General features: G+C 38.5%; 1 protein-coding gene across 1 annotated transcript in view; it reads left to right on the top strand.

Moving 5' to 3' along the window:
• Window positions 1–24617, top strand: part of IFT57 (intraflagellar transport 57) — a 59750-nt gene that overhangs the window by 18675 nt on the left and 16458 nt on the right. Inside the window, exon 6 of the mRNA XM_081235536.1 lies at window positions 15182–15304. Coding sequence (XP_081091662.1) covers window positions 15182–15304 — 123 coding nt within the window. The remainder of the gene's footprint in view (window positions 1–15181; window positions 15305–24617) is intronic.

Here is a 24617-nt window from a genome sequence, read left to right as displayed (position 1 = left end):
TGTGGTAAATGGAGCAAGAGAAAAGGTAAATGAAAGAGACATATGTTGCAGATTGTGTTCTCTGGAAGTGGACACTGAGACAGAGTTTGGGATGCAAGATGTTCATGGTGAAAGGCCGGGGTGAGAAGTGTTGCCTGCTGGGCCGGTTGCTGGAGGCGGTCTGCCCTGGGAAGGACGCGGCCCCAGGTAAGGTGGCTCTGCCGTTGGGACAGAGCCCGAGGGAGCTGACAGCTGGAAGCCGGCTGCTGGCCACCTTGCCCGCAACTGAGCGCAAGTCCTTCCTTGAAGGGAGACCCTAGAGGTCTCGCTTCCTGACTCCCACTGCATAATTGAAGCCTGTAACCGCTAATTTGAAGAATTTGTAAAGAGATGCTGTGTGCCCATTGACTAAACTTTAAGATGTCTGCCTAATCAGACCATAACGCAGCAGCAGTATTTCATGAGCACTGGAACCAGTGTTCTAAGAAAATGGCGCTTCCTATCAATCATGAACGCTTATAGTGATGGCACTGGTTGTTTGGAAGCAGGTGTTTTTCAGAATAGTTGTTTACTTTGAGGTTTAAAAATATTTTAAAGCCATTTTTGCTGTGATTTCTTCCTTCAATTCTGTTACCCCATTGTGGTTTTACCAATAATACAGGCATACCTCATCTTGTGGCGCTTCACTTTATTGTGCTTTGCAGATACTGCATTTTTTTACAAATTGAAGCTTTGTGGCAACCCTGCATCAAGCAAGTCTACTGGTGCCATTTTTCCAACAGTATTTGCTCACTGTGTCTCTGTGTCACACTTTGATAACTCTCAAAATGTTTCAAATTGTTTTCAAATGTTTCAAAATGTTTTTCATTATCATTATATTTGTTACAGCAATTTGTGATCAGTGATCTTTAATGTTACTACTGCAGCTTGCTAAGGGCTCAGATGATGGTTAGCATTTTTAGTGATAAAATATTTTTAATTAAAGCACGTACATTATGTTTTTAGACATAATGCTATTGCACACTTAATAGACTACAGTGTATTGTAAATATATCTTTTATATGCACTGGGAAACCAAAAAATTTGCGTGACTTGCTTCTTTATTGTGATATTTACTTTATTGAGGTGGTCTGGAACCAAACCTGCAATATCTCTGAGGTATGCCTGTACTTTGCAAGATAATAACTCCTGCAATTAGTGAGGGATTGCTTTATTTTTCCAGAGTTTGATTTGCAGGTTAGTTATTTAAATTTTGAATTTTTTCTTAGAAAGAAAAAAATGTGGATGGATATTAGTCTTTGAGGCTAGCCCATAAAGTTCTACACTCTCTCTGTCCCTCTGATTTCTGAATGTTCTTGAAATCTGAAATTGAGCGGAAGCGTCCCTGAGAGTGGCCGTGGTGGGAGGGACACTGGTGCGGAATTAAAGCTCTGACAGTTGGGCAGAGCCTGTGAGGGTTAGGGTTAGGGTTAGGGTTAGGGTTAGGGTTAGGGTTAGGGTTAGGGTTAGGGGTGCTGTAGAATGTTCAGAGATGTGAGGGGTGGGAGCAGGGGAGGAAGGCTCTGGTGGCAAGGTGTTCGGCAGGTGTTCTGGGTCATTTCTGTTTCAAACTTGAGTATGTTGATTGGAAAGTGCCTGTATGTTCATGGTAACTATGCTGTAATTATGAGTGGTCTTTGTAGCTCCCCTCCATTCGGAAGCTCAATAGAATAACAGCAGTAGGTTCTGGCAGCATGATGCAGATGTGTCATTCTTCTCCCCCAGTGGAAAAAAAAAGATGGGAGGGAAGCTGTGTGCTCTCTGAATTCTATTTTTAAATGCCCATCACTTCATTTCAAAACATTTTTTTCAAACATGCCATAGACACCATTCTTCCTTGAGATGCTAAATTTGAGGTTTTAGAAACCAAATCCTGAGTTATACAGCATAAAACCAACTATCTCAAAAGGTTTAAACACAATTGGTTTCTAATTACTTAGCAAAAAATTCATTGTACCAAGAATGAGAGAATTTTTAGCTTAAAAAGCAAAAGCTGTAAGGAAGTAAAAATCTGGGCTTAGAATAAAAATCATCATTTCAGTTTTAGTTTAGGATGTCATTGTGGCAAGGCTGCAATATTGTGATCAAAACGGGGAGAAGATGGATCTACTTCGATTAATATCTTAAATACTTTACATTTTCCTCATTTTACATATGATTTACACTTTACTCTTCAACAAAATGTCCTTTCTTAATACAGGAAAAAAAATACCATTCTACAACATAACATGCCCTATAGGAGGCCCCTGGTTCTGATTCCTGCTCGAGGAAAATGTATTTTCTTCTCTTTTCCTGAAACATTTGGGTGTGAGTTCTCCTATCTGGGCTCTGACTGTGGGAAGTCTATCGTTGGTGTTTCACAGAGGAAACAATTAAAACGCCACATGTTCGAGTGTGATGGAACATATTGCTGAGTAAATGCTTTTATTTCTCTGTTAGCTAGCCCGTACCACCCCATCAGTTTTACATCTGGAGGTGAATAGGAAATGTAGGTTAGAGAAAAAAGCTGTACTCCTCACTGCTCAGAGGAGGCTCAAACGGCAGTTCTTGCTGGGTGTAAAAGAGAGTTTTACTTGATCTTTAGTGTAGCTTTTGAACGCACACTTGAAATAGGAAAGATCCTTATTTCTGTTCGTGGTTTTATTGTGAGCCTAGAAAGAAGTAGGAAGCAAGGACTTTTCAAGGTCCCTTCTAGCTCTGAGTCCATACCTTCAAGGTCAATGCTACAGTGGAAAAGCAGCCTTAGATAAAATCCTGACCACATGTCACTAGCCATGTGGCCATACCGATTTATCCTCTCTGTAACTCAGCTTTCTTGTCTGTAAGATGGGGACACAATTCAACCAAGGGTTATTTTAAGATTAATAGAACTTGGGCACCAGACCTAGCATGATGCTGGCCTAGAGTATACATTTGATGCACTTCTTATTTTGTATAATTTTTTACCTCTCCTAGAGACTGGAATTAGTTACAAACATTCTTAGCTGTTATAGGAGAATAGAAAAAGCCCCAGTCTCTCAATACAAATAAATTTCTAGATCACCATGAGTATTTTTGAATAAGAAGCTTACATAGCATATAAGTTGTCAAGACGGTTGCCTTTTGATGTAAATTAGGAAGCTCTGGTGATAGCATGGCTTTATTTTCATAATCTGTCACATGAATTATTATTGAAGGCCCACTGGACTCAATCTGCTGTCACGTAGGGTCTCCCCTACAGAAATGACTAAGGGGAATTTAATGAAAAGTAATACAATGATTTTTTTTCCAGGAATCATTTGAAAGCCGTCCTTTTATAAACGGGTAGGTCGTATTTCCTAAATCAACACTAACAGCCTATATTTATTATGTAATTCAGCGTATTAGATGCATACCCAGAATGTGTTATTTTTTTCAGTCCTCCTCTGCAAACGTACTGTCTTTAAATACACCCACCCCCACCCATCCCCCCCAACAGTGTTAGTGCTTTGAATATCTGACTAATGATTCATTTTCATCCAGGACATCTAGTTACTGAGACCTGTGGATGCTGCCTTTGAAATCTCTCTCATATTCATCCCCCCACCTCCCTTTTCCAAAATATTTTTCATCTTGCTCCTCAGTCTTACTTACCAAAACGTGACTTTAGTCAGATCATTCTGAATTCAGTAACTTTTGATGGCTTTTCGTTGCCTTCAGGTCAGTTTATACAGATTATAAAGCAATGCATTTTTGGTCTGTCTTTCAAAACCCTTAGCAATTTGACAACTGTCCACATAGCCAACTTTATTTTCTTTCACTGGAATAACTTTTCCAGGTTAAGTTAAAGAGGACCTCTCGTAGGGATTTTTTTTTTTTTTTTTTTTTTTGCGGTACGCAGGCCTCTCACTGTTGTGGCCTCTCCCGTTGCGGAGCACAGGCTCTGGACACGCAGGCTCAGCGGCCATGGCTCACGGGCCTGGCCGCTCTGCGGCATGTGGGATCTTCCCGGACCGGGGCACGAACCCGTGTCCCCTGCATCGGCAGGCGGACTCCCAACCACTGCGCCACCAGGGAAGCCCTCTCGTAGGTTTTGAAACACCTCAGGAGTGTATCTGCTCTCATCCTATCCTCTTTTCCTTTGTCTCTTACCCAGAATGCCTTCCCATCATCTCTCTACCTGACTCTTCAATGTTCAAGGTTCAGCTCAAATTCTGCCTTCTTAGTGATACCTTCCCTTCTCACCCAGCCCCATTTAATCCTATGATCCACAAATGTACAACCCATAAATCTTCATAAAACACAACTAGCATGTTCTTTTATGAGGATTTTTTATAATTTTATTCACTGTCCCTGGAGTAGCACAGTACCTGGTATACAGTAGGTACTAAATAAAGTTTGGTGGGCTAAGTTATTTTACCTTGTTTGTAACTTTACTTTGCCTCCCCTCTGGCTTAAAGGACAAAATTCACATTCCTCAGCCTGTCCTCTAAGGTCTTTCACAATATATTCAATATTTTTTGCTCCCCAGTATTCACCTTTTTAAGCCCCTAGTCTCTCTTCTCGTATGATCTTCACAAGCCATGTTCATTCAATATTTCATATTTTGGCTTATGATGCTTTCCTGCCTATATAAACCCTTGGCTTGCCTTTTCTGCCTGCTTACATCCCAGACTTCCTTATAAAGTTAAACTTAAATCTCACCATCGCCATTAAAACACACTTCTCTCTCATATTCAAACTCCTGAAGCATTTACCACCTGTACCAGCTAGTTTTTGGAAGTTAATCAAACTTATATTTTTACTTGTTTTTATTGAAAAAACTTTATTGTTTTTAAAAGGGAAGTATATTCCTTGGGGTTTTTTTTATAATGAAAGCACAAAAGAGTACAAAGAAAAAATTTAAAATTTCTTCAAATCTCAGCTCCCAGATATAAACATTATATCCCTTTATGCATAATTGACCTGAGGTCATGTAAGATGCTAACATTTAATGAATCTGGATGAAGGGTATATGGGAATTCTTTGTGCTACTTGTGTAATTTTTTGTGTAAGTCTGAAAAAAAGTATACTGACACAAAAATAGATTAATGAAGTAGTGCAGAGTTCATTAAAATAATCCACATATACAGTTATATTCGTATATGAAGCAATGCAAATCAATCAGGAAAACTATTCAATTAAATGGTGATAGGATAACAGGCTATTCATTTGGAGAAAAAAGATGGACTCCTCCCTCATATCTTACACCCAAATAAACCTCACATGGATCAACAAATTAAAAAACGATGAGGCACAAGAATATGAGTGGCAAGTGTAATATTCATGGGTTGAAATAGGCATGATAAAGCATGGCAAGGAAACTAAAAACCATAAAGGAAAGATACTAATAAATCTAATGCATGAAAATTAAAACCTTATATATGGAGGGGTGGGGAACGCCATAAAGTTAAAAAAACAAGTAATAAACTGGGCGGATGTAGTTGTTACCTATATGACAAAGGATAGATAGGCATACAGTAAGGTGTTTCAGAGCTTGTGCTCTAGGGTAGCATTGCCTGGGCCCTGCCACTTACTAATGATGTGACATTGGGAAAAATACCTAACTGCTCTCTACCTCATTTTTCTCATTTGAAAAAAATAGGAATAAGGCTCCTTTGATTCATGGTGTTATTACTGGGCACTTAACCCATATGTAAAAGTGTCTAGTACCAAGCTTGGCATATAATAATGATAATTATAGCTGCTAACATTTATTGAGGGCTTACTATGTACCAGGTATTGTGAAAGCCTTTCAAATACATCGTTTAATCTAATCTCCATATCAACCCTTCCAATGAGAAGAGGGTACTATTATTATTCCCATTTTACAGGTGTGAACCCTGAGGTTTAATGACAGCTAGTAAGTGATGAAGGGGGGGTGTTGACCGGAGACGGCATTCCTGATTCATCCACTTAACATTTACATCATGCTGTGGTGATTCTCAAGACAACTTAGTTCCCTTTTCCCTGAGTCCTGGGAATATTTACTCTTGACAGTTAATTGGACTTTCATGTTCCTCTCAGTAGGTATATGAATTGAGTTCTTCAAATGTATTTGAGCACTGATATACCCATGTGGTTACAATCTCAAAAGAAACCTTATAGAAATTTGTTCCATTAAAAAGTTAGACTTATTTTCACACTCTACAACAGCAGTCCCCAGCCTTTTTGGCACCAGGGACCGGTTTCATGGAAGACAATTTTTCCATGGACCGGGGGCGGGGGTAGGATGGCTTCAGGCTTTGGGATGATTCAAGTGCGTTACATTTATTGTGCACTTTATTTCTATTATTATCACATTGTAATATGTAATGAAATAATTATACAACTCACCATAATGCAGAATCAGTGGGAGCCCTGAGCTTGTTTTCCTGCAACTGGATGGTCCCATCTGGGGGTGATGGGAGACAGTGATACCCAAAATGTGTTGCTTATGGCCATTTTATCCCGTAATCTCATTTTGGTCGCTGTCACTGCAGAAAGCCCTGCTTCACAAAGATAGGATGTTGGAAACGGAAGCAGGCTTTTCAGTGCTTTTGTGGCAATCTCAGGATACTCTGCCTTGACTTTAATCTAGAACATATGGAGATTTAAAGTTGTCTCAAACATACTTTTAAGGCCACCGTCATTTGCGATCTCAAGCAGTTGATCCTCTTCTAGCACGGACAAAGTCAATTGCCACTCACTAATAGGGTTTTGATATGAGTCTGCAAGCAATTGATTTATCATGGTCTCTGTGCAGTCAAACCTCTCTGCTGATGATAATCTGTATTTGCAGCCGCTCCCCAGCACTAGCATCACTGCCTCAGCTCCACCTCAGATCATCAGGCCTTAAATTCTCATAAGGAGCGTGCAACCTAGATCCCTCACGTGCGCAGTTCACAGTAGGGTTCACGCTCCTATGAGAATCTAATGCTGCGGATGATCTGACAGGAGGCGGAGCTCAGGTGGTAATGCGAGCGATGGGGAGCGGCTGTAAATACAGATGAAGCTTCACTCACTCACCAGCGCTCACCTCCTGCTGTGCTGCCTGGTTCCTAACAGGCCACAAATACAGGTGCGCGGCCCCGGGGGTTGGGGACCCCTTCTCTTGGTATTGACCAAGTATAGTATTTGAGCACTGGTATATCTATGTGGTTGCCATCTCAAAGGAAAGAAGCCTTTTAGAAATCCATGCCATAAAAAGTTAGACTTATTTTGCATACTCTGCAACACCAAGTATAATGTCTACATTAGTTCCTCCAGAAATACTTCCAGGGGTACTTTCTTTTGGTTTTATTTAGAGAAAATAAAAAGTCAGAGATGGTTTTATCTTAGCACTTAGTGTACCAATGTAGCTAAAGTAGTTAAATTAGTAGCAAAGGTAGTTTGATGTATTAAATAGAAATAATATTGGAGGTTAAATTCTCATTCAAAAATAATTTCATATTTCTTATTGGAAAATTAAATTTATTTTGTGTTAATTTGGGGAGCTCTCTTTTTACCTTTTTTGATTTGTTGGATCATAATTTATTCAAATCTTGGTTCACATTATAACTTAGAATAAAATTTCTTTTGATAGTCTTAAAATTGAACTTAAGAAAACCTTTTATGAACTTCATATATTTAAAGACAGAGGCTACCATCTATCTATTTCTTTTGATAGATTAGCCAGGGTTTAATTTGGTTATTCAGAACAAATCTGAAGATACTTTTTTTATGGTATTAAACATTTTTTTCTTCATAGTAATATAGTGTTAAATTATGTAAAACCTAATTTGGAAAGAAAATAATGAATCAAAATCACAATTTGTGCTTCTTTAATCATGAAGAAGAATTGGCTTGTAGGGACATGAAAGGTTTTAACTCTGCCTTAAGTATAATTTGTTAAAATCATTGGATTTTGATGAACACTCTTGATTGAAATAACTTATCCCTCTATCTAGCTTCATTGATAGATTGTAAGGAAACAGGGACACTAGATATCCTTAGGCGAAACCCTGTTTAATTCATAGTAAGACCATATATACTATATTAGCCTTTTGGCCACCTATCCTATCTTGAAAAAACAGCAGATGAGGAAAAATTCAAAAAAGGCCTCTCAGCAACCAAAATAAGTATAAACACTTCCATTTTAAAAGATTCTATGAAGAGACCTAACCTCACTGCCCCCTGTCCCTGAGTGCTTTTTTCCCCTGTATTCTGACTTTGCCTAAGTTCTAACAAGCTTGGTTATTAGGTTTCTAAACCTACAGCAGCCTAGGAGGAGGAAGGGGTGCTACAGGCAAGCAGGGAGATAGCCGCAGGTGATCACTGGCATCTTGATAACAGGAAGCTACAGGAACAGTTTACAGGCAGAATGTGAGCAACTTTAGTTATCTGGGATCATTTAGTGTGGGATCAGTCATATCCAGATTTCTCCACCCTGAGGGCATCATTGTATTACAGAATAGTACATACAATACGAGACATCAAAAAGATTAAATTATAGCCAGTAAGGGACTTCCCTGGTGGTCCAGTGGTTAAGACTCCATGCTCCCAATGCAGGGGGCCCGGGTTTGATCCCCGGCCAGGGAACTAGATCCCGCATGCTGCAACTAAGAGCCCACACACAGCAACGAAGATCCTGCATGCCGCAACTAAGACCCGCTGAAGCCAAATAAACAAATAAATATTTTTTAAAAATTACAGCCAGTAAATGTCAGCATTTACCAGTATCCAGAATCCAGTCTGACCGTGGTGTCTGATCTTCCTAAGAGGTAGGGATTTTGGCTCGGTAATTGTAGATGTAAGCACCTCCACTTATTCTCGTTTCATTACTAGTTCGATGTTGGGATCTTCTAACTCTCCCTTCATCTCCCTTTTTCACCTGGAAGTCTGTGAATCCAGCTTCTGTCCAGGCCCTTACTATCTAGGTCCTCCCAGCAGGCTCCCATCTGAACTTGTGATCTCTCTGTAATGTCTGACATGGGGACTCCATTCCCAAGGAAATGTCTTCTCATTTCCTTGCCTGAGCAAGGTGCCTGAGCCTTGAGCTTCACTCTTGGGTCTGCCCAAGCAGCCATATATGTTCCCTTTACCAGACAAGGTCTCAGTCAGTGATCAAGGGATGTTTTGTGGGGCGGCCATAATTAGTCAAGTTTTAGAAATACTGTCTTAACGCTATTCCCAGCTTTCTTCTTTATTCCCAGTGGGGGAATGTCTTAACTAGAGCCAACTGCCCAATGTGGCTTGGACCCTTGGATCAAAAAGATCCTAAAGTACCAGGCTTTTGTTGTTATGGACCTAGCAGAGTTGAAATGAATGGAGTTAACTCTTGCTGCTATCAGGAAGTCATAGTCAACATTTCTCTGGCCAGTAACCTGATTAGTCCCTGTTCTCTTACCGGGTTTTCCAGTAATGAGTGTGCAGTACCCATTAGGAATAGTTTCTCCCCAAAGAGATAGTTTTAAGTTCTTTGTTTTAAGATGGCAACTCAACAGGTATGCCAAAAACATGACCAGTGCTTCCACTGTATGTCATCTGTAACAGTTTTCTGTATTAATACTTAATAGGTCCGTCTCTCTCTGTTAATACATTACTCCCCCTACTGGTAGCCGTGGCCTACCTGTAGTCCCCAGAGTTAAGTAAGAGGTTTTGTACTTTGAAAATGTATCAGGTTTTGTAGTCATACTTAGCCTAGTTGACCAGAACAGCTTTGCAGCACTATGCACACTATCCAATGCAAAGGGCTTTATATATCCTCATATGATCTCCCTTACTGATATGCAGGGCCTTCTCTTATTACACCCCTGTCATCATAAGACCAACCACAACCAACTATGTATATTTATGTGTGTGTGTGTGTGTGTGTATAAATACATACACAGAGAATGCAGTATTTTTTCAGATGCTTAACTATCCCATTAATGTTACCTGGGAAAAGGGGATACTACTTTCTGGAACAGGATTCTGAGCAGGCTAGTAACATTGCATTTTTTGTTTGTTTGTTTTTGGGTTTTTTTGTATTTCAGGTTCATTTTATTTTTTTAAAAAATGTATTTTATTTATTTTTGGCTGCGTTGGGTCTTCTTTGCTGCGCGAGGGCTTTCTCTAGTTGCAGCGAGGAGGGGCTGCTCTTCGTTGTGGTACGCGGGCTTCTGATTGCAGTGTCTTCTCTTGTTGCAGAGCATGGGCTCTAGGCATGTGGGCTTCAGTAGTTGTGGCACGCGGGCTCAGTAGTTGTGGCTCGCAGGCTGTAGAGCGCAGGCTCAGTAGTTGTGCCACACGGGCTTAGTTGCTCTGAAGCATGTGGGATCTTCCCGGACCAGAGCTCCAACCCGTGTCCCCTGCATTGGCAGGCGGATTGTTAACCACTGCACCACCAGGGAAGTCCCTCAGGTTCATTTTAGAAACAGACTTCTCAGGATTAAGGTGATGGTGACATGGTTCAGATCAAATGTCTTGGTGGCAAGCTGGGGAAAATCATAGGAGAAGATCCCAGGCCTGTTGTCTGTCAGCTTGGCAATGATGTTTGAGCATTGACCAATGTGCTTGGGTGCAGGTTGTGAGGAAATAATGATATCATCATCCTGTCCTTTATCTGGTCCACAAGTAGAGAGCAAAGAGCTCCATACAGAGCTCTTGATGTAAGGCTGTGCAAGGCAGATGGCCCTCACATCAAGTGTCTTGAGTGGTGGATGTCCTGTGAAAGCAAGTTCCTTGACAAATTTTTTAGTGACCTTGTGGACAGTAATTAGCTTGGAAGGATGCTGTGGGAGAAGACACCACAAATATAAAGTATATTTGAATTGCCTCTCAATCAAAAGAAGAAATAGAAGTGACCAAATAAAAATATTTGGAGCCTATGAAATTAAATTTCACTGAAAAAGAAATAAAAATGATCATTTTACATATGAAGAGGCACCCAACCTCAATGATGGTCCGGGGAAAATAAATTACAATGCCAGTATAATAGTTTTTATTTCCATTATATTGAAAACTGAAAGTGCCTTTGTAGCATCTCTTGTCATCATCAGTGGAAACAAGCCCTTTGATGTACTCTTACAGGGAGTATACATGACTAACATCCCTTTTGAGGCAGTTTATCTCCCCTTTTGCTTCTTCAGGATCTGGGCTTTAGGGTTTCTGTGGGGCTGATGTTTGTGTGATGACTTTTGATATTTCCTGTGTTCTTGGGCCTCTGGTCAGTCTCCTTCGGGCACTGATAATTTGATTTCCTGGCCCACAGTCCCCAGGAAGGTCACGGCTTCGGCCGGAGGGGCCCCTTCAGAGCTGGCGGCAATGCAGCCGTGGGCGGGGGCGGGGTTGGGGGTCGCTCCACCCTCCCATCGGGCTCTGGGGCGGCTCAGCGGCAGTGGAGGGAAGAGACCCTGAGCCAGGAGTTCCAGCTCCGCATAAACGCGGGCTCCATTCTGGGCGGCGGGGTTGGGGGGTGGGGCCCCTCTGCCCTTAGTCATTCCGGGAGGGAGGGAGGGAGGGAGGCAGGGGCTCCCAGGGAGGGAGCAGCCCGGAGCGCCCACCTTGCGTATTCGATCCTTGAACTGACCCTGGGTAGTATGCCTCAAAGTTAAGTTAGGGGATGCCTTGGACTGTTATCTTCAACTCCTCCTTTGGCAGTCTTAGGGTCAGTTCTCATCAGTTTCTTTTTCTTAGGGCCAATTATTACCCCACTAAGTAGCCTCAGACTCTTCCTAATAGGCTGTAAACTCTTTGCAGGCAGGGATTAAATCCTTCTATCTCTCCATACCAAGCACAGTGCCTGGATTCTTACCTTGAATGTTGTAGGAGCTTAACAAGTGGCTTATTGGTAAATTAATTAATTATAAATGAGACTTCGGGATAACCTGTGTCTTATTGAGCTTCTAATTGTTTCTTCAGCAGCATTAACTGGAAAATGCAATTTCACAGGAGCCATGCTTTATCTTAGTTAATGTTGTTTCAGAGAGGAACTTTGTCATGATGATGTAAAATTTTGATTAAATGGAAACAGCAGTTTATTTCTCTTTAACTAATAGCTCCACATAAAATACCATTTGTTATTAGAGAAACAATTGGAAAGGAAAGGTTTTCTCAAAGTATTATAACCAAGGCGTGGTTAAAATGATTTATACTTCATATGTAGGGCTTGCTCAGTTAATGTATCCACTTATTAGGCATTAGGAAATTCTGAGTGAGGAACAAGGTTATGAAATAGATGTGCAAAGATGGAAGTAGAAAGAGATTGTATAGTTTGAATAAGTTAATGCTGCTCTTCCAAGCCTAATGTTCTCTTTTTTTGACCTTTCTTCATTTAGTAACTAGGCCATTTCCCCCAGTTTATTAACTATAGCCTAGGCATGAGTGAAAATTTTTGAGCTGCTACATTAAATCATTTCAGGACATTGGGAGTAGGAATTAGCAAATTATTGCCTGAGGGAACCAAGTAATAAGCTAAGAAGGGTAAATGCAACTTACTGAAGGGCCCAATATAAAACCAAATAGTATTATAGCTTATGCACGGGGCTGTCTTGATGTGGTGTTTGATCTCCATGTACTCTGCTAACTCCTAGATTCTGAGTCCGATTCAAACAGAGCCAATGCTAACCCATTTGCCTTTATGAAAATTAGAAAAATGTGCCCTTCCTTGAGTAAAAATTTTAAGTATGTTATGCACAGCTTGAACAATCCGATGTTCAGGCCTGAAGAAGGTGGGAATGTGGATGGATACCCTCTCTGGCTTTGTTTGGTGATTCTGGACTCCACCCTCCTGTAAGGAGGGGAAGAAGGAGGGATGGGATGGAGGGGATGATGCGGTTGGGGAAGAGTGGCTCAAGGATTTAATCAGTAGCACCAGTTTCAATTCACCCAAACAGTGGTTCTGTAAGTCAAACTTATTTTTAAATCAATGACCAGAACACCTACGTTCTATTAAGAATCATACAGAACTGCTGCTTAAGAGGACGTGTCCCTTTTCGACTCACTCTGGCTCTGTGGGATTGGGATGTGGGGCTCATAACCCTGGAAGGAGCAAGCCTGTGTATATATCACACACACGCTCCAAATGTCAGGGCTCACATCCCACTGGTAGTGTGTACATCCTCCCACCCACACTGTCATCCTCATAAGTCTACCCGGTTTTTTATAGAAAATGAGCCAGTCACAATTGGGCCTCCTAGAGCCAAGGATGGGTACTGGGATGTGCCAGTGAGTGTGCAAGTATATGAACATTAATGAATGTCAGTGTGGAGTTTCACGACTGAGAACTTTCCCTGTGGCTTTAGGTTTCCACTGGGAGACCCAGTATCTCTTCTCATGCCATCACATACATTCTTATATAACTTCACACATGTCTGCTTTGTGAATACTGTCACCCGTCCCCAGCTATGATGCTATTATGCTACCTTGGATTCAGTTTATATAGGTCTATAGCATTATATTAGGTACTCAAAGTAATACAATGTTTCTATATTTAAATGAGCACTTTAATGTTTAAAATAGAATCTTGGACATTTTTCACTTGGAGTTTCCACATTTTACTTTTCTTAAATTAATGCTTGTATTTTTTATACTAACTGAATAAATTCAGGCCACATATTATGAAATGTAAAAGCATATATTAGTTACCATTCTCTAATTGTGTGGTTAGAACTGTATAGCCCCCTGAATTTCTGAACAAAAAGCTCCTTTTAAGGCTCTGAGTCTGTTTAGGACTTGCTAATATGAGCTGGGAGGTAGGAGAGAGAGAGAGGTTTTCTCACATCAGCAGTGCCCTAGAGACTCAGTCGGGAGTCAGTTCAAAGCCCCTAAAGACCTCAAGCTCCCCCCAAAATTAAATCCCAATATAAGGTTATTCTTGTACTTAGTGTTATACTGGACAAGAAATATCTTTTAGTGACATAAATTCACACTGAGAATGTAATTTCACCATGAGGTTGTTTATATAGTCTTTTATTTTTAAATGTTGTATTATGGGAAATTGCAAACATATACAGAATTAGAATGAGATAATGAACCCTTATGCAACAGTACCTGGTTTAACAGTTAACGTTTGGTTGATCGTGTTTCCTCTAAAGCCCCTCCCTCATTTTCTCTTTGCCCCATAGTATTTTAAAGTAAATTTCAGACATTATGTAAATTCACCTGTAAATATTTCAACATTTATCTCTGATTTATAAGCCCTTTTTCAACATATCCACCATGCCATTGTCATACCTATAAAATTAATAATAATTCCTTAATATCATCTAATAATCTTCGACATTCAAATTTCCCTGATTGCCTCAAAAACATCGTTTTACAGATTGTTTAAGTTAGAATCCATGTAAGGTTTATTCATTGTATTTGGCTGTTTGTATCTCTCAGGTTTCTTTTTTTCTATATTAATAAATTTTTATATTTTTCATACTTTTTAAATAATTTTTCAAAGGAGCATAAAAGGAAAAATACTACCAAAATTAATGCATTAAACTTTATCTTTAAATCATTAATTTTTACATTCTTTATGTTTTCAGGTCCATACATACTTAATGCTGAAATGTGGAGGGCTGAGAAAATGGAAAAAAAAAATTTTCCTTTTCTGATTCAAAAACAGGACTGAATTGAGCTTATTACTCAACAGCAGAAAACAAATGCAGAAAGTCGACCCCTACCCTATTTGAGTTCAAATAGGTCTGCATTAAATCACATTTTTAAGCTATATTATGGTTTGACCTAACCAAAATATCACCTTATAAATACAAAATTTGTAAACAATGTGCCCTTTACTTCTGGGATCTTATCTTTTTTGTCTTTCAGATTTTGGGTTTGTATTTCAGTACAGTGAATTCAAACTAAGACAATGTTTTCTTACCAAACATGTGAGTGTTTACATCTTTTCTACCATTACCAATTGACATACCTAAATGGCTTATTCATTTAACAGTATTCCCATTGAGTTCACTCTGATATCTCAAAAATATTATTCTTTGTAAAAATAATTAAATCACATATTTGCTTCTTTTATAAATACTAACTTTTCTATTCTACCAGGTTGGTGCATTATTTTCTTTCAACATGGATAAGAGGACAGAAAAAAATTTCTTCTACCGCTGTAATTTTAATACTACCATGCTTGATATAAATTGTGCAGTGCTGCTAAAATGCCTCAAAATTTTACCATTTCTTTTTATAAACTCTCAATCCTGTGATATCTTTCCTTTCTTAGGATATGAACGAGTCTGCCAAACAAGAAGATATTTTGGAATCCACAACAGATGCTGCGGAATGGAGTCTAGAAGTGGAACGTGTACTACCACAACTGAAAGTCACGATCAGGACTGACAATAAGGTATAGAAGAGAGAACACATTTTGTTCAGATAGATTTTTATAAGGCCATTTCAGGGTCAAGGGTACTCCCAGTTACAAAAATGATTTAAGAAGGGATTCAGTTTCCAATGTTTTATTTTAATAGAGATTTAATAAATTGTTGTTGAATGAATAAATAATGTAATATGGCCCACAAAGCAAGGAGTGTATCTTTAAAATAATTTGGAACACATCATATTTCCCTGGGATTAAGGCGTATTTTCTCAATACATTTTGATATATTTTCTTGGCAATCATATTTTGTTTAGGTGAATAGTGAATGAAATTGGAATTCTATGACTGTATACTAACTGAGTAGAGTTAAAAAATGGTTTAGAACTCTGCTGGTTGGCAAAACAGAAGATGTCCTGGAAGCTACCTTACATAATCTACTCACTACACATGATTAAAAGTTTAATATTAAGAAAATAATCAAGAAATCATATGCAATAAAGATTTGGGGATTAGGCCAGATGAACTGGCCCATTTAATCAAGTTTCTGCTTACTTTTTACCTACAATTTATGAGTAAGAACTTCAGAACAAGCTAATAGGTGACTAGACAATACTACTCTCATTAGTATTATAATAATCTCTATAAAAGGGGCTAGAGAGACATCTAGGTAAAAAAATTAAAGGATTTTTATCCTTGGAGGCTAGAGACAAGCCCCAGAATTATGGAACAAGGTTCTAGGGAAACTTGTCACTCTACAAATGTGGTTGTATGTCTGCTCCCCAAAGTAGCAGCCATACAAAGATTACTGTTTTCAGTGCCTTGGAAGCTAATTCATACTTCGATTGCCTGGATTTGGGCATGTAGAACTGTATCCTAGAGAAGGTAAGAAGTAGCCTAGACTCCTAGGGCAGTCCTAAAATAAGATAAGGACAACAGAGGTCTTCCTGGACTGTGAACAGCTGTGGAACAAGCTTTATCTAGAGTAAGTGGGCAAATCCTACAGCCTGTTTACAATATATTTACCGAATCATTATGGAGGACAGCTATTATTTGAGTACATTGGGGGTAAAATCTCTGTTTATGTATCTCTTATATGTAAATACATATTAATAAGAATTTCTTTCCTGATTTGATCTCTGCTGGAAGTCATAATTTTCAAAAATGTAATTTTTTTGTGAAAATGTAATTTCTGATTCTTTAGTTTTGTCAGAACAAATTTTCTTCATACAATTAAACATCACTATTACTGTGACTGTAGTTAGAACAACATGTTAAAATAATTGCGTAGTTGGGAACTCTCAAGTACATCTTAGTCCCGTGAGGAAGCAAGTTTAATTTGTTTACTTTCAAGATAAGTAAACTCTTGAAATCAAACATCTCACTTAAAATCTAATAGGATCACACGAGTGTGTTTTTTTTTTAAGAACTGTCATTGATCTCCACATAATAGAAGTAACTGAATAAAGAAAGAATATAAATGTAACTGCTAACCTATACAGTTTTGTAAACCAATACTGCAGTAGTCAAAATCCTGGATTCTTAAAGAATCAATGTTCTCCTGATTTGGGGAAGAATTAACTAATTTGGAGTTGGACTCTTAGTCTCATGCCATTCATTACCAGCCTTGATCTTATGAGGATATACTGTGTCATTAATTATACAGTCCGTGTTACAGGCAACATTCGAAAATGTCAGATAAAGTTTTGGGGGGGGTTGGTATTTTTTCGAACATGTGAATGTCATTTTGAGTTTAGATTTTTGTGGTAAAAATACTGACATAAAGTCCTATTTGATTGCTTTTTCAGAATTCTTCTCTAGATAATTTGTTCCTTGTGTCCAGTGTTTCGTAAACCCTTCTTTCTCCTAAGTATTTCAGCTGTAGCAAATGGAAATTACAGCTTTAGGGTCAATTCTTTATTCAGCTTACTTAAGAAAAATAAAATTATACATTGATTTGAGAAAATAAGGGGCTAATGAATAGAGAAATGTTTTTCATGTCTCAGAAATAAAGTAATCTGGTTATACATGTGGTTTCTCACGGACTCATTATCCTCCTTAATCAGGAAGCGTTGACACCAGAATCATGGTAGATCCCATTCTTCCTCAACTCCTAACTCTACCAAAACCAAACCCTCTCCTTTACTTTTGGACAAAACAATAACCTCTTACTCACTGCAGGCCATTTAGGACCTTTCAAGATTTCAACTTCATGTTTGAGGGGGAAGAAAAGGAATTAATTATTTTCAGATCAATGTGTTTTACTGATCACTGTTACATTAATTTTTAAGTAGCATAGAGATGTAGGAGATAAGTAATATAGGGTCAGCATTATTTAAAACAATGATAACTTTCTTTAAAATTACCTTGTGTTAGAAGTAAAAAAAAGTCCCATATTTATTTGGCACCAGATCAAATGTTTTGCTTTTTTTTCCTCACAGGTTCATTTTAGTCCTTGTATGCTTCCCAGCAGTGTATTACAAAAAAAAAAAAGTAAATCTTCTTTTCTGTTCTTTTTGCATATTATAGTCTGTATGCTTGATGACATCCTGTCATACACCAGTATTTTATTTTGTATATTCTTCATAATGTAATCAGGTTTTTATTGCTAGGCTAGCTTATCCTTGTTTCTGGCACTACTTGTTACTATTACCAGTTCTCAAAGAATGCAAATAAATTTTAATATTAGCTTAAACAAATTACAACTGGGAAAATAAGTATGTTGCCAAAACTACAAATAATACATTCCACAACTGAAGATAAAGGATTTTTGTCATATGCTGGCTTGAATGGACTGTATTAGCAGTTCCCTTTTTAGAGCTGGGTATAGAGAATGCTCCTGGTGATTACTTCTAGAGTAGCTATATACCCATCTCAGATCTGCCTCAATTTGGAATAATGTATCTGAGGACACAGTCAGAAGTTTTGCCAGGAGAGTTGATAAATTCAGCCAAATCCTGGGTCATTAACCAGGTCATTAGCCAACCCTAGTTAAGGCCTCAGTTCTTACCAAGTGAGTAAGGCTCAGGCATCAATTCCTTAGAAGGGCAGTCTGAGGACACCTAAACTAGAGTGGATGTCGGTGCCACCTAATAAAATCGTCTACGAGTATAATACATCCTGGACTTTCTGTTCTTTCCTTTCTTTTTTTTTTTTTACTCTTTATTTCTCTAACTCTTTCCTTTTCTGCTGTGTTTTTATCTTTTTTTTAATTGTTCTTTATTAGACCCCATAGTAGTGCCCACAAGTGTTATATAACTACTCTGGTGGAATTTAAAACTAAGAGCAAACATCTGTGATTATACTCACTAGACTTAAATCTGTAACTGGTCAAGAATTATCCTAATCTCTGAGTCTTTTTAAAACACAATTTTGTTGTTAATTATAAAAATAATACAGAAGTAATATTTCAAGGGGAGAGGAGGCAGGCAGTGTACTGTGAATTAGAAGCTAGGGATCACACATTTAGTCCCACCATCAAATCCTGATTTATTGACCCAACGTTTCAGAAACTTAGTAGAACTTTGGTAGCTATAAAGACCCAGAGAGGATGGAACCTATCTCACACACCTTCCCTTGACACCCAAAATTCATATTTCTATCACATGCTAGCTGTGTGATCTAGGGCGAGCTACTATAGCTCTCTGTTCCTCCTTTCCTCATCTGTAAAATGGGACTAATTATATTCCTTACCTCATGGAGTTGTTGTAAAGCAACAAGAACAGTGTCTGACACATAGTTACTGCCTAATAAATGTTAATTATTGTTATGTTACAATATTGTTTTGTAATATTATTGTATTCTATGATAGCCCTCTTAGGTTTGTGTCTGTATCAGTATTCAGGAAGAATTTACAAAATTTCTGCCCCAATGCTTCCATCATTTAAGGGAATATTGATAACAATCAGCCTTATATTTTTACCTAGGGTGTAATTGGATTCATATAAGTATCACTTTGGTAAATCTTTCTAATTTTTTCCTTAGTAAAAGTATATATGATATGATGAAAATAATAATAATAAATGATATTTACTGTTTGCATTGTGCCAAGTGCTGTTCTTAGCACTACATACATTGACTCATTTAATCCTTTCCACTACCCTATGATATGCAGGTACCTTTTACTACAGATGAGGAAACTGAAACACCGAGAAGTTATTTGCCTCTGCCTAGTAAGTGACAGATCTTTGAACCTCCAACCCAGGCTCTTACCTATTCAATTAGTGACAATATAGCATACTGGTGAAAAGCACAAATTCTAAACTCAGGACACTTGAGTACTCATCTTGAGTCTAACACTTATTAGCAGTTGGAGGCTGTGGGTAGGTTACTCAACCACTCTGTGCCTCAGTTTCCTCATCTGTAAAATGGAATTCATTATAAAGCCTACCTCAATAAAGTTATTAAAAGTATTAAATGAAAAAAAAGAAAAAAAGGGCTTCCCTGGTGGCGCAGTGGTTGAGAGTCCGCCTGCTGATGCAGGGGACACGGGTTCGTGCCCCGGTCCGGGAAGATCCCACATGCTGCGGAGCGGCTGGGCCCGTGAGGCATGGCCGCTGAGCCTGCGCGTCCGGAGCCTGTGCTCCGCAACGGGAGAGGCCACAACAGTGAGAGCCCCGCGTACTGCCAAAAAAAAAAAAAAAGTATTAAATTAAAAGTATTAAAGCACTTAGAATGGTGCCAGAAGAATCACTTAATATATGTTGACCACTATTTCTGTGTGCTTTTGTGTATGGTGTTGAGATTTTACCTCTTTTTTAACATATCATTTCATCATGAGCATTTCCACATATCCTTAAAAATTACAAACCATAACTTTAGATGGCTGTCCGTAGTGCTAGAAGGTTACCGTCAATCTCCAGCTGAGTGCCTGGTAGGGAGATGGCTTGGCCAAGCTCAGCAGGTTGGGGTCAAACCAGGAGCTCTAGGATCTGGGTGGAGAAATGACAGGGCATTGTCCTGCAGGAACTGATGCTTAGGATACGGACAAGCCTAAGGACCAGAAGATCTGAGAACACAGACCAGTAGCGAGAAATGGATCGGCCAGTGAGTCGTTTTAGAGAACAAGTGGTTGTTGAATGTGGAAATCCAGCTGAAAGAGCAAACATGGAGAACAAGAAGCAGAAATGAAGATTAAATAGAAAATGAAATTTAGAAATCTTGTATACTTACTCATTGCTGCAAGAATGTACAGTCAGACCAGCCTGTAGGTTGTAGCTGCTTTTACCTGTTTTTAACCATGTGAGGGGCTCTTCCTCAGGGTACTTTATGATAATTATTGAAGGATAATATTTCCTACTTGATGGAAATATTTTAAAATCCATAATAGTAATTTTTTAAACTTTTAAGTGAATCAGTTGACAGTTGCTGAGTTGAATAATAAAATGGTTGAAGCTGAGCTGCGAAAGAATTCTGTATGTCCTCTATTTCTAGGGGAATAGAAAATGTGAATGCATATTCATATAGATTTCACTGTCTGTATTTTTGATTAATTTTGATTGCTAAATAAATACTTAATGCCGTTTCTTGAGGAAAATTTATTCTATCTTTTTTATTTTCTGTTTTACTATTAAAAACAGCAAGCTTTTATATGGCTTTGTGGAAATAAACAGAAGCCGCCTAAATGAGAACAGGCAGAGGCTATTCAGAGCTTGCCATAGCAAGGGAGTCAGCCATCACCACTTGCGTCGGCAGAGAACTTAAGGCATGCAGGAGAATTTGAAAGACTTGTAGTGGAAAAAAGGGAAGGCTTCAAGTATGTTCATACGTGACTGGAAATTTGGAGGTGGGCTCACTAGAAGCAGGGCCTCTCATGTGATTGGTTAGGGGAGGATATTTGGCTTTGTCTAATTGGTCCTACATTGGAAATGTGGGGCGGGGCAGGAGAGTGCGGCTTGAGCAAAAATTGGGGAAGCTGACAGTTACTAAGTCCTGACCATTTCGGTCAGTTGCTACAGAGGTTATGTTTGGCTTCCTGGACTAGTTGCCACAGATTGTGGGTCAGGATTCTAAATATTTTGGGTAATGATCTAGCTGTTATCTGTTGTCCATTTGTATGTTCAGTTTCTCAACTTCATTCATTGAACCGAGAGAAAGTGTCTTCTTAAAATGATTACTTTTATTAATCTTTATCAGGAGAATGATTTTTTTCAAGTCAGGGGTTTTTACAAAGAAACTAAGTAATCATTAATAATATTTATTTCTATTCCCCAGAATTAAAGAAGAGCAGCAAGCGTGAAATCAGCTTTCAACTAAACCTTACATAGGCCCTTTTTTTTCAATTATGCAGTATTTATTCCTAAAAGATTGTATATTATAATGATTTAATATTAGGTATTTAATGCAATGAACAAATGTTCTATCATGCTTTAACGCCCTGTGGATATTATAATTAGAATTTTGATTAATGACTTAAATAGACTTTTTTCCAAATTATAATTAAATGTTTCCTGCTTTGTTGTTTTAAAAGGTAGTTGGCTAGGTACCCCCTTCATTCCACCAAAATGTCTTTAGTAATTATGTAAATCTTCAGGTTCATTACAAGGAATTTAGATAAAGAGATTAATTTTTATTTAAGCTTAGGAAGTACTACAGCATGTGTTTCTAATTATTTCAAGCCTTTGCTTCACTGAACTGCTTTTTTACATCCTTACCTGTTCTTCAGTGTCCAACTTTCTGAAGGTTGCAGTTGTAAAAAGAACCTTAAACTTAAAATTTCAACTCTAAGCAGTTGGATTTCGTTTTAATGTAAATAAACTGTACAGGTGTTGCCTTGGGTAATTCACAGCAGGAAACCTTTTGGGAAGAGTCTCTCTGCTAAGGATGGAATCATGACAATAGTCTTGAGCCCCTGGGCTCTCTAGTCACTGTGAGAGCTAAAACCTAAGAGGGAATAGAGAGGGCTTCATTAATCAGCAGGTGGAATTCCATTTAAATAAACCTGGGAGGACCACAGACTTGCCATGTTAGATCTAAGCCTCTTGAAATTGGAAGCCAAGTCGTGCAGAAATGGACGATGGTAGGCTTCCTCTTTTCACTCTTGTAGACAAATCCATATCTGGAAGCAATGGAGGGTATTTTTTTTTCATTCCCAAGCAGTGGAAGGTCAACTTGCTTTGACCTTCTGCCATCACTGTGTTTGGATGCAGTGTAATAAAATTTAGCTTTCTAAATATTTCTGACCTGTAGGGATTTATAAATTATTATAGTTTTGGAGTAAAGAGCATTTCTCAAGACTTGTACTCTGGTTGCCGGATAGGCTATATTGATAGGTTTCTTGCAGTCATGAGCAAAAAAGTATAATATATTCTGTGGGCTAGGATACAGGAATACATTTTACATATATGTTCCTCATAAAATGGGATTCTGCCTGTTATTTAAATAATGGAGGAACCACGTTTATAATTCTTACAGATGTTCTGGTAGACCTTTTGTTGAAACATAGTCACACAATTTCTAAAAAATAAGAAACCAAATTTTTAAAAATCGGCTTTTGCAATTACCAGTAACACATGTAAATACAGGTGGCAATAAGTTGGTCTTCATGAGACTCCATGCAGGAGTAATAGCTCCAATTACTGTCACAAATGTTTGTAATTGTATCCATTGCTGCCAGACAGTAAATGCTTTTTAATATAGTAAGGCCATAAATGTACATGCTGCTGTTGTTTAAACAAAATACAATTTTCAGCAAATTTATCCTTGAAACACCTGCTGTAATCAGAAAGAGGTGAATGTTATCAAAATAAACTGCCTAAATTAACTAGACACACATACATTTTTAGAGCAGCCGGTGTGATTACTCAACTGCCACGTCCTCTCAGAGAATTAGGGGAAGTATTCACTGATGGACTTTTACAGGCAAGCTTTCTTTAAGGGAGACTACACAAAACAGAATACCGTTTTGGATTTTTGTGTTATTTTTAAAATATGGTGTTATTTGGTGGACTTTAAGTTGTATTCTCAAGGTCAACATTTTTTTTTCCTTTGTAGCATGTGGGTCATGGACAGGGTTGTGGGAAAGAATACTATGCATAAATTATACATTTGAAAATACTGCATAGGGGTGGAGAAAAACCCAGCCATCCTTAAGCAACTGGAAACGATTTTTAGCTGCTTCTGTCCCAGTCTTGTTGAACATTCAGGGTATTCTGTGTTTAAAGTTGATGATGCCTTCCTTCCTGTTTACCCTGAGCATGATAAATGTTTCAGCTGGATCAGGAAAGGTTTCATTTATCACAAGTTGAAATAGGAGAACAAGTGTTTTTGCTTTAGAGATTACCATCATCTCTAACTAAAGAGCATCAACAGTGGTAGATTTTTAAGGAAATAACCAATAAATTCTACATGTTATGTAAATGCTAAGGAGGAAAGTTACTAATGCCTCACGGTAGATATACCTCAAATAGACATTTGTGATTGAGAGCATTGAGTTAATATACATTGATTATAATTGAAATTTCTAGCCTAAATATATCATTATTACAAAGTATAATTTCATGTTTCCTTTTACTTAATATAAAATATGAATTGAAGCAGAAACCATTTATCGTATGGACCTCCCTATAAAGTGCACTTTTTAATTGCCTTGACTCATTTTTTTCAATCAACAGTATTAGAGCGGTTCTCACTATCAGAGTGTTTTATTACAAATTTCTTAATATTTGGACAAATTGTTACCCCCATAGTCTTTATCCCATTATATGTGACTTTTTTGCGGTACGTGGGCCTCTCACTGTTGTGGCCTCTCCCGTTGCGGAGCACAGGCTCCAGACGCACAGGCTCAGCGGCCATGGCTCACGGGCCCAGCCGCTCCGCGGCATGTGGGATCCTCCCAGACCAGGGCACGAACCCGCGTCCCCTGCATCGGCAGGCGGATTCTCAACCACTGCACCACCAGGGAAGCCCTATGTGATTGTTTCTTTAGGCCAAGGTAGTGATTTAATGTTTCTTAGTTCTTCAGATATGGAGATGACTCCATTTTTTCAGTTTTTGTTTTTTGAGTATCAGTATGAGATCAAAGTTTTGATTAGTAGATTCTCAAAGTTGAGAGGGACTGGCGAGGTCATCTCTTCCAGCTCTCCACCATGATTCCTCAGCATCCTGTGAAACAATGACATTCTGAGTCAGCCTAAGAGTGTTCCTGCATTCTCAGAAGGCCCCTAATCTCTGCCTTGCCAAATCTCTTCTCAAGGCTTGCAATGACTTCTAAAGTCTGGAAAACCTCACTCGGAAGATTTGTGTGGCCATAGAAAAGGGGTGTGGCTAGAATAAGCATGAATAATAAGTCTGAGTCAACATGTGAAAATGCTTAGTAGCAGATGGTAGTCAGTAAAGATAATCT

Source organism: Mesoplodon bidens (genome assembly GCF_964165515.1).
Source record: "Mesoplodon bidens genome assembly, chromosome: 5".
In the NCBI taxonomy this organism is placed as follows: domain Eukaryota; kingdom Metazoa; phylum Chordata; class Mammalia; order Artiodactyla; family Ziphiidae; genus Mesoplodon; species Mesoplodon bidens.
Note: the sequence above shows the minus strand (reverse complement) of the source record. Positions and strands in the feature narration are given on the sequence as shown.